Raw genomic sequence first — 18,082 nt, 5'->3', positions numbered from 1 at the left:
ACTATTTTTTTTAGTCGCTTTTAGAATCGAGTGCCTTTTCATACGCCCTCGCAACAATTTTTTTTTACGAAAAGTTTTTTTTTTCTACGTAATTTTTATGCGCGGGCACCGAGGCTGCTGTGCCTGACCAAAAGGCCAGGCAGTAACTTCAGCGCCCAGCGAAGGGTGTGAGAAATATTGGCGCCCAGCCAGGGCGTTGAAAATGCGTCCCTGGCTGGTCCTCGTCTTTCGTTTGCGTATATCTTTTCGTTTATGCGACTTTGATTTTGCGTGCTTGCCTAATAACGTCCTTTACGCGTTGTGCATCGTTTGTGGGATTCGTTACGGGCCATTCTGAGCGTCGCTTATTTTTGTGGCGATCGTTCGGGTTTGCGGAACACGTATTTTGGTATAACTCTTTGGCCAATTGGTTTATGAATGTTTGGGCAATTTTTAAGGTCGTTGGTTTTCTAGCATTATTTGTCACACACAATCACATAATTCGCTACACATAACTAACATTACATCATGAGGCAAAATAATAATATGTCATGTAGTTTATGATAGGCTTCTATGGGTAGTATTTGCGCCGGCTTGGTACCGCTTCTATCGCAGATCCAACACATACCCCGGTCGAGGTAGTGCCTTCAACAGACGAATTTCGCCCAAGAGGCCAATCACGATGTAAGCCAAGGGGGCATGCACCAATGAGAGGGACCTAGTGGGCGAGCGATTGGGTTTGGGGCGGGTGTACTACTAGCGAAAAGTACCGAGTGGACAACATTCAAAGCGTATGCACCCCCCGGTTGGCGATGGGTATCCTCAGTCCCAACTCCCGAGATGAAACATCCAAGGGAGCCAAGATTCGTTATGCGGTTCTGTCCGTTCACATTAATATGCTGATTTTCAGGTCGTCCCAACTTGATGGGGAAATAAACGTGGGGTAGGATCGTTTCACCCTTCGGCTATTTTGATTACCTACGAGCACGAGTATTTCCTTCACTATCCCCAGTGGAGTCGCCACTGTGAGGGGGTCGAAAAAGCACGAGGCTAATGCGTGACCTCGTCCCTCGTGGGCGTGACGTTTCTTTTTGTCAAATCAAGTGTAATTGGATTTCCTGTGAGTTTACACCCAATTGACTAGTAATATAGGAGTCGCCATTCAGTTTTAAACGACAATGAGAAAAACTGACAAAACCCGGTTATCGTGACATAAAGAGAGTGCAATTATGTTTGACCACGACGGCCATAGGTTCCCTTGTGATCCCTGGTGTGGGGATCGCTCAACGTACACCCGCAGGGCAGAGATTGAGGGTTCGGGGGACTGTAACTACCGAGAGGAGTACTCGCTCTTCGATAACTCCAGAGGCAGGATATCCTTACTAGCTCAGCATAAATAATTGAAGGGACATGCGTTAAGTATTAAACTAATCTGAATTGATTTTAGCAATATGCAACACATAATACTAGATCGATCGTGATTATCTTGTTTAGATTGATTTAAGGGACCTAGCATGATAGTTCAATTGTCCAAGATATTATCTTTATTAGGCGTGATAGAACAATCAGATTTAATAGTTTAACAGTTTTATAAAAGGGCGAGGAAAGCGATTAAATCATGCGAAGGGACACATTACGACGCACCCTTGAGAGGTGCGTCATGGTTCTCAGAAAACCAACCACTTTGGCTTTGCTATTTCTCCTTTTATTTAACGAATCTCAAGTTTCCGGGCTTAATTCTTCAGCTACAAGGGACAGGATACGTTCTGTTCGATTTTTGGATCGATTGCGACAGAACGCGGGATCAATTTCGCAGCGTGAGGCTTAGGCTTAGGGGTTGGAGTCAATACTCAGAATATGAATTGTGTGTTGGTTTCACGTCGAATTTGGGGTTGTATTTATAGAAAAGAGTTCGTGGAAAGATAGAATTTTAGAGCACTAATCCAAGAAGAATTAGGAGAGAACACGTACCCAGGTAATTTCAGCGCCTAGGGCTGGGCGCCGAAGATTTCGGCGCCCAGAGCCAGGCGTTGAAAATAGGGTCTGGGCCGTATTTCCTTGTCAGATTTGGACTCGTGGAATACGGAGTCTTTGAGACTTATCCGAGTCTTTTAGTGCGTATTAACTTTAGGACAGAATGCGTCTGGGCCCGTTACGAACTCTAATTAATACGTAACTCTTATTTTCGAATTATACTAGGAACAAGATTCCTCTTGCAAATTCTATCTCTTTTAGGATTTGTGTTGGAGTGCAACACCTAATTCTGACAGGTTTCTATCTTTTATGACTTGCCACTTTTAGCAACTACCCGTTACGGCAGTTACTATTTTTAGCAGGTTTCTATAAATAGCAGGTTCGGGTGAAATGAAAAGGGTGATCGAGATTCGTTATTTTATAGGAGATGCGTTGCCAAGTGGAGATTTATGTTCTCATCATCGAACCTTCCCTTTCGGAAATGGGGACAAAAGTAGGTGTCTACACCAATGTGAATATTGAGATTTGCGGATTATGATTATTCGGGCTAGAGAAGGTAGACAATATGTTCACACTTTTTTGGACACTCATGAATCTATAACTTATTTTGGATACTTTTTTAGTTTCTTACTTCTGGTTTTATGTTTAGCATAAGGGACATATAATATTTAGAAACGTTTTGATATTGCCAAATGATAAATATTGTAATTAACAGAGTCGTTTAAGAGTTTTTTTTATACTCCGTACTTTGTACAGGTATCCGTGCAATATCATGGGCACATACTAGTAAATGTTAAATAAATAAGGAAATCTTCCAAAAGGAACTAATAAAAAAGAACGGAGGGAACCAATTGAGGTTGACATGAGTTGTTAAGGGTCTCTTGCTCCTTAACCAAGGTCTCGGGTTCGAGCCTTGGGTATGGAAAAAATCTCAACTGGGAGGAATGTTCCCACCGAGGTACCCATGCAAACTCCCACGGGAGATTAGTCCACTCGCCGATGGTGGTGGGGGAACTTCTCGTAGTAGAACAAAAACAAACAAAAAAAACGGAGGGAGTAACATTTTTGTTGTCAAAGCACATCAATTCCTAGTATTTAAAAAGCGAAACTAATTACCATTCTTTGCCATGTGTCAATCTACTTTTGGTTGCCATTTGTCAGTCTACTTTTGGTTGCCATGTGTCACTCTACTATTTTGTTTGTCACGTGTTTTTCAACTCTCTTTTAAGTGGTCAGTGATTCAATGCATTTCTTGCTATTCACATTCACTATTTAATATTTTAATTACAGTGCCTCTTGGGCTTCATATTCTACCTGTAACATACTTCATCCATAAATTCCTTTAAAGTCTATCACTTAAATAATTGGATATTTTAGTTCTCAATTTACGATTCTTAATTTTGATTTTACCTTCCCAATTTATATTTAATTGGCTTTGGCAAATTCGGTAGAATCATTTCTACCTCAAAGCCAAAAGTTCAAGATTTATTCATGCTTAAAGTTTCATATTAATGTTCTTATATCAACTTTTCGTATTATTGATAAACCATATAATTTTTTCTCCTTTAAGGAGAAGGTATGAAATGGAGAGTAATAGGAGAAAGGGCGTGGATGATTTTGGAGCATTTCCCTATTGTAGCTATGCACGTCATCCACTAGGTACAAATTATTTTTTATTTGTTGGTCATATAAATGAAAGAATTTTTTCCCTATTTCATAAGATTTTTCCTTTTTTTTAATCATACTCCAATATCTAGAACAAAGGATTACCAATCTTGTGATAAAATTCCTCTTCTAATTTCCTAAATATCAATATCAATTGTTAAAATTTTGTACTTCTCATTTTGATTTTTTTGCTTATTTGATTATTTGAGTTCGATGCTTTAGTTTTTGAGGGAAGATTTCAATGTCTTAATTTTAATGTAATACCGTTAATTATAGGAAAACTTTGGCTTTGTTTACATAATAAAGGATTTTTCCAAATTGACAATACATGACTTGGACTCAATTGAGATGTCTTAGCAAAGAATTGTATGTTGCTGTAGAAATTGCAAGATTTTGGAATATGCGAGAGATGATATTAATATGTTGTTAAGGATCTCGATAATGATAAATGCAGTACTTGCGGCTACACATGACTAAAACGGGCGATATTACTTTTGGATTCAAGCAAAACATAATTTGATAATTCGTAACGTGTTACTTATAATGTGTAGCAATGTCTTTTGGAACAGCAACTTTCCTATCAGACGGCCTGACGCTCACGCGCCTGTCAGACCGTCTGTTGGCCCACGCGCGCGTGAGTTCACGCGCATTATAAAAAAAAAACCCTCTCTCCGCTCATTCTTCTGCTGCAACGTCTCAAAATTACTCTCTCCTCTTCGTTTCCTCCGTTCCAGATTCTCTCCTCTCTGCACTCATCTCTCCTCGCCGGAGACCACCAGCTCCTCTCCTCGACGGAGACCACCAGCTCCTCTCCTCTCTTTGTTCCTCTGCTCAAAATCCAAAGAAAATCAGACGATGGAGGTGCGACGGTAGTGTGCGAATGCTAATTCGATCTTGCCGCCGATCTCTCTCCATCCTCACATTCGCCGGAGATCTCTCCTCCCAGCCACCGGGGATGTGAAGAAGCCCTATCGTTTTCGTTTCTTTGAGATCATGTAAGTAAATTTTTCATATTCAATTTCGCACTCAAATCACAGATCTAGGGTTTCGGTTCCTTCACACATATCTTAGATCTCTTAATTACGTTGATGTCGTTTAAATTATTCGAATATGCATGAAATTATTGATTAAATTTACATTTTAGTTATCTATTGTTAATTTTAGTTTTGATATGTCGTACTTTAGTATACTACATTTTAGTATGTGGCATTCTTTGTTATGAATTAAATTAGTATATGATTTCTAATATTTAGTTATGTTTTGTGGTGTTTGGTTTTAAGTATGAATTAGTTAATCCATGGTCATATTTAGTTAACAATTTGATTTGTTTAGTTAAGCTTTGTGGGAGTTGTGGTTAGAATTTAGTCTAAAAACAGTTAAAGGATAAATGTTCCTCATTTACTACATGAAGTATTTTGGTAATTGGTAGTCTGCAGTATTTGACAATTCCCTCATGTTAGACTTCTGTGAGAACCCCTGAATCTAGGACAATTTGTTCAAGTGTTCTGAACCAGTTCCAACAACGTTCTTCTAGGACGAAGAAAGCAGAACTAAAGAACCAAGTTAGTAGTCTGCAGTATGCCCTGATGCCCATTGTCGGCATTGCGCAGTAGCTGAGTTGCATCGGCATGCTAAGAAGACTGTCAGTATATGTTGGTTTTGCTAAACCATGGTTATTACAAAGTGTTTTGGTTCAATGCAGGTCAGACAATGAGGGGTTGCTGAGTCTAACAGAGAAACAAGCTCAACAGATCACTCAACAAACCGGTTACATCAAAGAGTTGGAAGGTCGAGAGAGAGTTCTTACTCAAAATGTAAAATTTACTTTAGTATGTGGAACTCTTAGTTATGATTAGCTAATGATTTCTCACATTTAGTTATGTTTTTGTGGTCTTTAGTTTTCACTATGAATTAGTTAATGTTTTCTCATATTTAGTTATGTTTTTGTGGTCTTTTGTTTTCACTATGAATTGAATTAGTTAATGTTTTCTCATATTTAGTTATGTTTTTGTGGTATTTAGTTTTAAGTATGATTGCTTAACTAATTACTTCAAGTGCTTAACTAATTGGTATGGTTGCTTAACTAATTGAATTCATTGCTTAACTAATTAGTTCGATTGATTAACTAATTAGTTCGAATTATTAACTAATTAGTTCGATTGCTTAACTAATTGATATCATTGCTTAACTAATTAGTTCGATTGATTAACTAATTAGTTCGAATTATTAACTAATTAGTTCGATTGATTAACTAATTGATTTTATTGCTTAACTAATTGGTTCAAATGCTTAACTAATTAGTTCGATTGATTAACTAATTGATAATTAGTTTAGTTTCAGCGGTTTACTAATTAGTTTTATTGCTTAACTAATTGGTATCATTGCTTAACTAATTGGTATCATTGCTTAACTAATTGGTTCAAATGCTTAACTAATTGGTATCATTGCTTAACTAATTGGTTCAAATGCTTAACTAATTAGTTCGATTGCTTAACTAATTGATATCATTGCTTAACTAATTAGTTCGATTGATTAACTAATTAGTTCGAATTATTAACTAATTAGTTCGATTGCTTAACTAATTGATATCATTGCTTAACTAATTAGTTCGATTGATTAACTAATTAGTTCGAATTATTAACTAATTAGTTCGATTGATTAACTAATTGGTTCAAATGCTTCACTAATTAGTTCGATTGATTAACTAATTGGTAATTAGTTTAGTTTCAGCGGTTTACTAATTAGTTTTATTGCTTAACTAATTGAATATATTGCTTAACTAATTGGTTTTATTGATTAACTAACCGATTTCAATCTCAAAACTAATTGAAAATAATAAATAACTAAAACTATTTATTTCTTAACTAAATACAAAAAAATTATAACTAAAATAATAATTGAGAAAAAACGCAACTAATTGAATTATTGGTTTAACTAATTAGTTCGATTGATTAACTAATTGAATTATTGGTTTAACTAATTAGTTCGATTGATTAACTAATTAGTTCGAATTATTAACTAATTAGTTCGATTGATTAACTAATTGATTTTATTGCTTAACTAATTGGTTCAAATGCTTAACTAATTAGTTCGATTGATTAACTAATTGGTAATTAGTTTAGTTTCAGCGGTTTACTAATTAGTTTTATTGCTTAACTAATTGGTATCATTGCTTAACTAATTGGTTCAAATGCTTAACTAATTAGTTCGATTGCTTAACTAATTAGTTCGATTGATTAACTAATTAGTTCGAATTATTAACTAATTAGTTCGATTGCTTAACTAATTGATATCATTGCTTAACTAATTAGTTCGATTGATTAACTAATTAGTTCGAATTATTAACTAATTAGTTCGATTGATTAACTAATTGGTTTTATTGCTTAACTAATTGGTTCAAATGCTTAACTAATTGGTTCGATTGCTTAACTAATTGGTATCATTGCTTAACTAATTGGTTCGGTTGCTTAACTAATTGATGTTATTGCTTAACTAATTGAATTCATTGCTTAACTAATTGATTTTCATTGATTTCAGTGCTTAACTAATTGGTTTTAGTATTTAAATAATTTGTTCGGTTGCTTAACTAATAGTTATCATTGATTAACTAATTGGTTTCAGTGTTTAACCAATTGATTTTAGTGCTTAACTAATTATTTCGATTGCTTAACTAATTGATATCATTGCTTAACTAATTAGTTCGATTGGTTAACTATTTAGTTCGAATTATTAACTAATTAGTTCGATTGCTTAACTAATTGATATCATTGCTTAACTAATTAGTTCGATTGATTAACTAATTAGTTCGAATTATTAACTAATTAGTTCGATTGATTAACTAATTGATTTTATTGCTTAACTAATTGGTTCAAATGCTTAACTAATTAGTTCGATTGATTAACTAATTGGTAATTAGTTTAGTTTCAGCAGTTTACTAATTAGTTTTATTGCTTAACTAATTGGTATCATTGCTTAACTAATTGGTTCAAATGCTTAACTAATTAGTTCGATTGCTTAACTAATTGATATCATTGGTTAACTAATTAGTTCGATTGATTAACTAATTAGTGAAGGGATCCCCATTTTGAGGATTAGTTATATTTTTTGACATTTAGTTAAAATTAAATATGTTTTAGTTAAAATTAAATATGTTTCAATTCTTAACTAAATGGTCAAAGTATTTAAATAATTGATTTCATTGTATAACTAATTGGTTTCATTGCTTAACTAATTTGGAATGAATTAGTTAAAGTAATGTAACTAATTGGTTAAACCTAATATTCAATTAGTTAAGCCTAAAATTCAATTAGTTAAGCCCAAAATTCAATTAGTTAAGTTTGGTATCAATTAGTTAAGAAATTAAATCAATTAGTGAAACGTTGAAATTCAATTAGTTAAGCAATTGAACCAATTAGTTAAGCAATCGAACTAATTAGTTAAGCATTTGAACCAAGTATTAAGCAATGAAACTAATTAGTTAAGCATTGGAATTAATTAGTTAAGCATTTGAACCAATTAGTTAAGCCTAATATTCAATTAGTTAAACCCAAAATTCAATTAGTTAAGTTTGGGTACCAATTAGTTAAGCCATTAAATCAATTAGTGAAACGTTGAAATTCAATTAGTTAAGCATTTGAACCAATTAGTTAAACAATCGAACTAATTAGTTAAGCATTTGAACCAATTAGTCAAGCCTAATATTCAATTAGTTAATTAAGCCTAACATTCAATTAGTTAAGCCCAAAATTCAATTAGTTAAGTTTTGGTACCAAATAGTTAAGCAATTAAATCAATTAGTGAAACGTTGAAATTCAATTAGTTAAGCATTTGAACCAATTAGTTAAGCAATCGAACTAATTAGTTAAGCATTTGAACCAATTAGTTAAGCCTAATATTCAATTAGTTAAGCCTAAAATTCAATTTATTAAGCCCAAATTCAATTAGTTAAGTTTTGGTACCAATTAGTTAAGCAATTAAATCAATTAGTGAAACGTTGAAATTCAATTAGTTAAGCATTTGAACCAATTAGTTAAGCCTAATATTCAATTAGTTAAGCCCCAAATTCAATTATTAAGTTTTGGTACCAATTAGTTAAGCAATTAAATCAATTAGTGAAACGTTGAAAATCAATTAGTTAAGCCTAATATTCAATTAGTTAAGCCCCAAATTCAATTATTAAGTTTTGGTACCAATTAGTTAAGCAATTAAATCAATTAGTGAAATGTTGAAATTCAATTAGTTAAGCATTTGAACCAATTAGTTAAGCAATCGAACTAATTAGTTAAGCATTTGAACCAATTAGTTAAGCATTTGAACCAATTAGTTAAGCCTAATATTCAATTAGTTAAGCCTAAAATTCAATTTATTAAGCCCAAATTCAATTAGTTAAGTTTTGGTACCAATTAGTTAAGCAATTAAATCAATTAGTGAAACGTTGAAATTCAATTAGTTAAGCATTTGAACCAATTAGTTTAGCCCAAAATTCAATTAGTTAAGTTTGGGTACCAATTAGTTAAGCAATTAAATCAATTAGTGAAACGTTGAAATTCAATTAGTTAAGCATTTGAACCAGTTAGTTAAGCAATCGAACTAATTAGTTAAGCATTTGAACCAATTAGTTAAGCCTAATATTAAAGTAGTTAAGCTTAAAATTCAATTTATTAAGCCCAAATTCAATTAGTTAAGTTTTGGTACCAATTAGTTAAGCAATTAAATCAATTAGTGAAACGTTGAAATTCAATTAGTTAAGCAATTGAACCAATTAGTTAAGCCTAATATTCAATTAGTTAAGCCCCAAATTCAATTATTAAGTTTTGGTACCAATTAGTTAAGCAATTAAATCAATTAGTGAAACGTTGAAATTCAATTAGTTAAGCATTTGAACCAATTAGTTAAGCATTTGAACCAATTAGTTAAGCAATGAAACGAATTAGTTAAGCAATGAAACGAATTAATTAAGCACTGAAATTAATTAGTTATTCAATCGAACTAATTAGTTAAGCATTTGAACCAATTAATTAAACAAGGAAACCAATATAGTTAAGCACTGGAATTAATTAGTTAATCAATCGAACTAATTAGTTAAGCATTTAATTAACTAAATATAAGTAAAATATAACTAAACCAATAAAAATCTTAACTAAAACAATGAATAATTAAATTGAAATACTACTAACCTAAAACAATGAATAACTAAAACAATTTTTTTCTTAACTAATTACAACAAATATGTAACTAAATCAATAATCTCCTTGAACCAGAGGTGATGCAATGTTTCTGCACCAAGAACACCACACAACCACCATACTCAGCACCACCACACTCGGCGCCACATAAAACTAATTAAAATAACAACAACGACTGTGGTGGTGCAAGGCTTATGCAGCTTCCGTTCGTTCGCGTCGCAGCCACCAGCAGGGACTAGCATCAAACTCGTGGCTCTCCTCCGCCTCTTCTCCGCCTCCTAGTTTCTAGACGAAGAATCGCCATCGCATTCGAAACCATAAACACTTATCCGCCACCACCGAGAACGGCCACCACACGAAGAAACGGTGGCAGCAGCAGCAGAGTAGAAGAGCAACAACAACGACCAAACAACCACTAGTCGAAGCGCTGCTCCACCGTCAACCGCTTGAAATCCTCCAACATCGCAGCCACCACCACCAACGCAACAAAACCTAATCGAAACCAAAAACAAAAATTAAAATCAAAAGAATTAATAAAAAAAGCTCAAAAATAAAAAACCTAAGCAAAAAAAACCTGAATTGAGCACAAAATATTCGTTGCTGCACCTTCACCTTCGTTGATGCCGGCGAAAATGGAGGAGAGAGATTTTGAAGAGAGAGAGAGGCAGAGAGATTTTGAAGAGAGAGAGGCAGAGAGATTTGGAGGAGAGAGGAAATGAATTAGGGTTTAAAATGGGTGAGATTACATTTTTATATGACCCGAAATTCATGACCCATCTCCACGTTATTGACCCGCGAAAAATTAATCAAACCCATGGGTAAGATGGACTGACATGTCAGACGGTCTTTTTAAAAAATTTGTACTTTTGGAATCCAAAAACTAGTTAAGTTCAAAATAAGCATGGAATCCAATTGTCACCCTCTTGAAAACCATGAAAATTACGTTTCCACACTAACCTCCCACAAAAAAAAAAGAACATTACAAATACCTTCAATATTCAATAACCACTATTTACCCAATAAAAAACTGCCAAAATAGCATATGAAGTTCAAACCTCAATTCCAGTGGCAAAACGGTGACAATTAAGGCAACGGTTAGATATCAAAGAGGCATTATAGGAAGTAGGAGAAATTAAGCACGGAAATTAAGCATAACTAAAGGTTTGTGAATAACATTCAAATATGAAAAATTAGGTATATACAGCGAAGAGCAAAGTGAGACGAGAAGTTTGCATTCTTTGAACGTTTGACAGAATGACGTCCAGCAGGATCGAAATAATCAAACCCCCTGCGGAGGAACCTGCTAGTTGCGCACATCAGTTTCAGTCTACTATCTCAGCCTCAGGTACACATTTTTATTTTCCTATAATTGTTTCTTTTTAATTCCGATGATTCAATTATATTTACACCATTTGGTTAGGAATATGCAAATACACTATGGAAGGCTGGTGTTTCAGGAGAATATTTGTAAGAAAAACCCTTTTTGAATTTTGATATTAGACGGTTTTGTCTATCTCCAATTATCATGACTTGACATATCACAATTCACATATGTATGCTTCTCCTAAAAATATTTGCCATTCTTCTGAATAGTATGTTCCAAAGAATCAACGAGGATTAGATACAAATTAAGAGAAAATATTATAATTCTTTGAGTGTTTGACAGGTGTGGATGAGAAAATAAAGGTCATTCTGAATCTATTAGAAGATGATGATGATAATTCTCCCTTGAAAAATGCTGAAATAAGTTTGAGAAAAAAACAAACAATGAAGAAAGCAGTTCAAGATCTCTACATATCTTACCGCTCCTTAGCAGAGAAATACGAAAGCTTAAAATCATCATCATCCCCTTCAAGCATGAAATACATGGATGATTCTCAGTTGGAGACTACTGATTCAAATCCTGAATCCATTGTAGAAGATGTGGATATTGATTGTGAAGGCACAATGACTGATATTGAAAATATAAAGAGGTCTTCGAATAACTTAGTACCCAAAGATGGATGCAGCATTAGGCCAGAAATGGTATGGTCTGATGGAGTGAAGTTGAAATTTTCAAAGCTTGTTGAAGAAAATACACAGCTGCAGGTTGAGTTGATCAGAAGAAACTCTGAGAAGAGAGAGACCATCATAAAGCTTCAAAATCAGGTGAGGATGTTGAGGGTCGAAAATGACAGACTGCAGCGTACTCTAAGTTACTTTGATCGTAACAAACAGCACATCCAAGAGAGTTCACCAAGGAGGAAATCAATACTTATAGACAAGTTCTTCAGAGGATGCTCTCCGTAAATTTATAGTATGTCATGTAAATAATCCATAACGCACTGCTCATATAAACCTCAATTATTGGAACATTCGACATATTAAGCAAGTTTCTTATTTCTTTGGTATTTGCCTTGTATTTACATACTGTCAGCCTACAAATGCTTAAAAGTTCCAGTCTCTCGAGAACTAATGAGATCGGACATCAAAAGTTCCAGTCAATTTAACAGTATGCAGTATCCTACCGAGATTTCATGTCCACTATCTCCTCCAAACATGTAAGACCCATAATTTCTGCGGTGCACATAATATAATGAAATTGCCCAGTCTTTCCTTCTAGGAAGAACCTTTATGAATTACCAATTTACCAGTAGTCACCACATGAACAAGTCCCATCTTTAAAATGGTGGAAACGCTTAGAATCTCTTACCACAATCTCTCGGTTTACAACTTTGGATATCAGCTTTATCACAGTGTGACAATCACCGCAAACCCTGAGGTTTTTTATGACATGGATTGTAGTCCCAGGAAAAGTATTCATAATACCATATGCAACTGCAAGCTTCTCACTGTGAGCTCGTAAGATGAATTCCTTCTCTTCATCATCAACATCATGAAGAACAGATGCCTTATCAGATACATATCCAATTTCTTTCAGTTTCATATATAGGTTGTCTAGGTACTCGTAAATTTGTTCATGCTGAGGATGCTCTTTATCTCCAACCAAAAATAAATGAACCTTTCCTTTCACTTCTAGCAAGCTAAATCCAGGAGGTTTAACCAACCCATTTTCCTTCATTAAAATTCTTATTCTCTCAACATCTGCCCATCTTCCAGCATCAGCATACATATTAGAAAGCAAAACATAATACCCACAGTTACTCGAGTCTAATTCAAACAATTTCCTTGCCGATATTTCTGCTAGCTCTAAATTTTTATGCATCCGGCACCCAGCTAGGAGAGCTCCCCAGACCACAAAATCAGGCTCAACTTTCATTCCTTTGACCAAATCATATGCCTTGTCAAGTGAACCAGCACGGCCAAGAAGATCAACCATACAACCATAATGCTCGACCCCAGGTTCCACACCAAACTCCTTTTTCATGCTTGCAAAGCACTCCCATCCTTCTTCAACAAGCCCAGCATGGCTGCACGCAGCTAGCACTGATACATAAGTTATATAATTTGGTTTTACCCCTACCTTTTTCATAGCATAGAAAATATCTAGTGCTTCTCTGGCATACCCATGCATCCCATAACCAGCTATCATTGCACTCCAAGACTTCACGTTCTTCACCTTCATACGCTCAAAAGCTCTCCTCGCCTTTACAACTTTACCACATTTACAATACATGTCAATAATTGAAGTGCCAACAAACACATTCTGTTCCAAGCCCATCTTAACGACCTGCGTAATGATATAATGCAACATGGGTTAAATATTGTATATAATTCATAAGAAAGCAACAAACGTTATAAATACTAAGATAGGGCAAATCAACCAACAGAACTTCAAAAGCTAATCAATTGGAATACCTGATCATGTATGCACTTGCCATGTAGCAAAGCCCCAGCATGAGAGCAAGCCAACAGAATAGCAGACAATGTCACTGCATTACATATAACACCACTACCATTCACCATATCATGAAACACTTGTATAGCTTCAGTTGACAATCCATTTTGTGCAAACACCGCAATCATAGAGTTCCAAGAAATGACATCTTTCTCTGCCATCCCATCAAACACCTTCTTTGACATATCCAGCTCCCCACACTTAGCATATGCATCCAATAAAGTATTCCCCACTCCCATAAACCCATCAAAACCCCGTTTTACGGAAAGCCCATGAACCCCTCCGGTCACAACCTTATTTGAAACCTTCGCACAAGCTGATAATACCGAAACCAAAGCAACTTGATCCACAGAAAAACCCTCCTTCTCTCCCTCAATCTCACTTTCCTCAGCCAAAAACTCATTAAAAAGCAACAATGCCTCATGGGGTTCATCATTCTGGACACAACCAGTGATCATCGACGTCCAAGACACAACATTTCTTTGAGGAATTTCATCGAACAGCTTGCGTGCATTCCATATCTGCCCACATTTGGAGTACATATCAATCAAAGCAGAGGACACAAAAAGATCATAATCATACCCAAACACAAAAGCCTGCTGGTGGGCTTGTCGGCCGGATAAGAGATCATTGAGAGAAGAACAAGACTTTATTGTACAAGGAAATGTGTTGCGGTTGGGGAACAGAGAGAGTTTTCGCAACGACGAGAAGGCTCGAAGGGCTTCGACAGAATCACCGCTTCGAGCCAGCTCGGCGATGACCGAGTTCCAGGAGTGCACATTGGTAGGATCAACGTATTGGTTGAACAATGTCAAGAGGTTGGAATTAGGAGATGATGAATAAAAACAGCAATAATGGAGATTAATTCTGGGTTTTAAGCTATGTTTGATGCTCAAGATAATTGAGCGATATTGAGAAGAAATCCTCATTCATTCAGTTAAATATTTGAGGAATTTAGGTGCTTTTGGTACCTCTGAGTTTGAAAAATTAAATGGGTACTCAGCGAAGTTTTGTAGTTTAGTAATGCGCGGGAAGAGGTGTTCAATTTTCCTTTGCATAGGTTACCCCTGAGGGCATGTCTGTTGTGGGTCCAGCCGTTGTACAAGTAAGTAATTTGACTTGTGTTTGTGAGCCCAAAATATTGGGTTATGTTTTTAGTCCACTTGGGGCTAAATTGGTTGGCTTATGTTAGAAGTCTTGGAGTGTTTTTTATGTTTAGTTATGACCTAAGAGAAGTTAGGTTGGCTGAGTGAGAAATCAGATCTAAACACACACTAAAAAAGGAGAGGAGAGAAAGAGAAGAAAGTGTTCGTAGTTTTCAGGGCAGCCATCAGAAAACTTCTGTTTGCCGGAGATTGAATGGTCGGATCGTGCTGATTTTTTGTCAGCTTGTTGAGGATACATAGGGCCTCATTTTGAACAGTTGGATCGTCGTTTTGAGCTCTGGTTTGTCCGTGGTCGCTGCTGGACAGAACCTACGTTTTTGGGTGATATTCTTCATCTCTTATCTCTTAATTGTTGATCTCTTATGTATGGAAGTGTTGGTGGGTTGTGAAACTTTGTATGTCTGATTTGGGTTCTTTTTCCCTCAATTTTATCATAATAAGAGAAGGTGACAAGGGTGGACTCCTCACAAGTCCCGTGGTTTTTACTCTTCACATCGAAGGGGTTTTCCACGTATAATTCGTGTGTTGTTGATTGCATTTTGTTCTTCGCATTTGATTATTGTTGCTGTCCATTATTGGTTGATTGTTAGGTTATTTGTTTGGTGGATTATTTGTGGTCAATTGGAGTTGTATTGTTTGGTTGATTGTCTTGGAGGTGATCCTTGTGGGTAATTGATATTCTATGAAGGAAATATGTCCTTCACCCAAGGTGCATTAACTCTAATACCAAGGTTCAAATTAATTGCGAACAATTAATTAAGTGAGATCAAGTGATCGGAACAGCTAGCTGGAACAATGCTTCCGATCAGTGAGTTCTAATGGATATTGAACTCACATCTTACTCTTGACTGAACCTACAAGGTCACACCAATGACACGTAACAGATCAACGGATTAAATGAATCGGAAATTCATTTAATAGCTTTTCGGGAATTAGTTTGGAAAACGTATTATACGATACGACCTTGCATCGGAATCGTATATTACCGGAATCGGAAATATTACCGGAATCGGAAATATTATCGGAATCGGGAAATAATTCCGGAAACGGAAATATTAAATATTTGTTCGAAACGGAAATTAATTCCGGAATCGGAAATGTTAAATATTGTTCGTATCGGAAATGAATTCCGAAATCGGGAATTTAATCGGAAAGCGTATCGTACGAATTAGCATCGGACGAGGCTTGCTAGACGAAGGCCCAGCACGAAGCCATGCCATCGCCCAGCAAGCCACACACATCCAATAACACGCCAAGCCTCAACCAGGCCCAGCGCAAGGCCAGGCCCAGCGCAAGGCCAGGCCCAGCGCAAGGCCAGGCCCAGCGCAAGGCCAGGCCCAGCGCAAGGTCAGGCCCAGCCAAGCCTTGGCGCGCGCGAGCTTAGCGATGGGCTGCGAGCAAGTGGGCCTCAGCGATGTGCGCAGTGCGTGGGCCGCAAGGCTTGCGCATGGGCGTGCGGTGCTTGGGCGCTGTGTGCATGCGTGCTATACGAATCCTAAAGCTATCGGAATTCTTCATATGATTAAATCCTAATCCTAATAGATAAAGTTTATTTAATAGAGTCCTAGCATGATTCTAATTAAACTAAATTAGTATTCTAATAGGATTATAAGTCCTTTTCCATAACTCTATAAATAGGTGCTTAGGGTCACAAATTTATACACAACATTGAAGTATTCAAAGTTAAGATTTTGAAGCAAAAATCAGCCAAACACTTGCAACCTATTTACCCGAAATTTTTAGAACCTTAAGGGCGATTCTAGTTGGTCAAACTTAAGGCGGATCCGGACGTGCTGTGGACTATCTACGGAGGGACGACACTTGGAGTCCTAAAGACTTGTTCTTGTTCGGTTCGGGCGCAGCTAGGGAAGGCACGCTACAAAGTGTATGCATCTAAATTATGCTATATGATTATGTGTAAATTATATATGTTTTCTGGCATTAAGGTGTTCCGCATGGTTTATGTTATGTCATATGTATCATAACCTAACAGTGGTATCACGAGCCTCTTATTATTTTCATAATCTAAATTGCATAAACATGGTTAAATTATACAAATTTGCAAGGAATTAAAAGGGGTGATTAATTTTTGTAATTGTTAAGTAATTGCAAATTGCGTTTATTTAATTATATGTACGCAGTTTTTCGGCAGTTTTTTCGTTACTCATCCAAATCGAGTGATTTTTGTGTCAATTCCGCATGTAAAAGACATTCTAAAATTTTGACAAAAATAGCGTTTTTCGGCCGAACCCAGAATTCCCAAATTCGAAGCCTAACTATGACTTTTTGGAGGTTTTAGTTTTTCGAACGCAAAAGTTTGTAAATTTAAGATGTTAAATTGAATATTTGCGATTCTTGTTGATAAATCTTGAGTTTTAGATTGACCTACAGTATATGTTTAACAAATTTGAATGCCTAGACTTGTTAATTATACAACCTAATTTGTAATTATGATTAATTTGTTGAAATTCGAATAATTTAGAATTGATTTGTTTTTCATAATTAATTAATAATTTAATTAGGTATCCATGATTAAAATCCACCATAAAAATTGTTAATTTATGTTAAATTTTAAATTTTTATGACCTAGATTTGAATCCATGTTAATCGGAAATTAATTGATTAATAAATTTTCGATTTTTCGCCCTAAAATTATGAAATTAATATGATATATTAATTTGTCGTTAATTTTAAATTAAAAATTTTAAATTTTATGAAAACGCTCATAAATGTTGCACGCACAAGCAAAGGAAGCTACGTGTTACCCGTAAGGGGTGTTGTATAGTGCGGCACGCGACGACGAGCAAGGGAGCTCGTCGCCCGTGCGGTACGAATGCAACGAGCAACGAGCTATGCGGCACGCAAGGCTCTAGGCCTAGTCGTGCATGCTAGGCGATGGGCGAGGGCAGTGGGAACACAACGCTAAGCATGATGCGTGTGGGCAGCAGTGCGCTGCGCCACGACGCACCAAGCCTGCCGAAGGGTAGGCAGCCACGAATGCAGCGAGCAACGAGCTATGCGGCACGCAAGGCTCTAGGCCTAGTCGTGCATGCATGGCGATGGGGCGTGTGTGCGATGTCGCTGTGCGAGCCATGGGCAACGATCAATGGCACGGGGCAATGGGCCTCGTAGCTCGATGGGGCTTGGGCGCAAGCCCAAGTGCCTCGTCTTGCGATGATTGATACGTTTTGTTTTTAATTTTAAAATTTCAGTTCGGAAATAATTTTAATTAAATTTAAAATTAATAATTTAAATTGTTTTCTCGGATTTTAATT

The 18,082-nt window shown here is 36.0% G+C and overlaps 2 protein-coding genes and 1 long non-coding RNA gene across 5 annotated transcripts in view; 2 read left to right on the top strand and 1 right to left on the bottom strand.

Moving 5' to 3' along the window:
- The first annotated feature begins 4,205 nt into the window (after positions 1–4,205).
- Positions 4,206–5,611, top strand: LOC110789667 (uncharacterized). The gene is made up of 2 exons (XR_002533651.2): positions 4,206–4,613; positions 5,321–5,611. It is a non-coding gene; the product is annotated as an uncharacterized lncRNA (long non-coding RNA).
- A 5,178-nt stretch (positions 5,612–10,789) lies between these two features.
- On the top strand, positions 10,790–12,188 carry LOC130464206 (uncharacterized). 2 transcript variants are annotated; one of them, XM_056833668.1, is made up of 3 exons: positions 10,790–11,148; positions 11,224–11,270; positions 11,470–12,188. In XM_056833668.1, exons 2-3 carry the CDS (start codon positions 11,228–11,230, stop codon positions 12,090–12,092), a joined length of 666 nt encoding a protein of 221 aa, XP_056689646.1. In that variant the 5' UTR covers positions 10,790–11,148; positions 11,224–11,227; the 3' UTR covers positions 12,093–12,188. The 2 variants fall into 2 exon arrangements, with proteins under 2 accessions (XP_056689646.1, XP_056689645.1); XM_056833667.1 differs by lacking the exon at positions 11,224–11,270.
- The window catches only part of LOC110789673 (pentatricopeptide repeat-containing protein At3g26782, mitochondrial), a 56,961-nt gene continuing 50,310 nt past the window's right edge, over positions 11,432–18,082 (bottom strand). Inside the window, exons 3-4 of one of the 2 annotated variants that reach the window (XM_056833666.1) lie at positions 13,602–14,162; positions 11,432–13,473 (exon numbers count right to left, since the gene is read on the bottom strand). In XM_056833666.1, the coding sequence (XP_056689644.1) occupies positions 12,430–13,473; positions 13,602–14,162 (1,605 nt within the window). In that variant the 3' untranslated portion in view covers positions 11,432–12,429. Of the gene's footprint in view, positions 13,474–13,601; positions 17,330–18,082 lie in introns of those variants that run through there. The other variant, XM_021994375.2, reaches the window with a different exon arrangement.

Source organism: Spinacia oleracea, chromosome 6 (genome assembly GCF_020520425.1).
Source record: "Spinacia oleracea cultivar Varoflay chromosome 6, BTI_SOV_V1, whole genome shotgun sequence".
Lineage (NCBI taxonomy): Eukaryota > Viridiplantae > Streptophyta > Magnoliopsida > Caryophyllales > Amaranthaceae > Spinacia > Spinacia oleracea.
The sequence above is the reverse complement of the archived record's forward strand: the minus strand, read 5'-3'. Positions and strand labels throughout refer to the sequence as shown.

Bases quoted from the DNA above. Each gene is read 5' to 3' on its own strand.
- LOC130464206 (XM_056833667.1), top strand. From the start codon at position 11,058: ATGACGTCCAGCAGGATCGAAATAATCAAACCCCCTGCGGAGGAACCT. The intron at 11,149-11,469 runs GTACACATTTTT...AGTGTTTGACAG, and splicing joins GTCTACTATCTCAGCCTCAG to GTGTGGATGAGAAAATAAAG.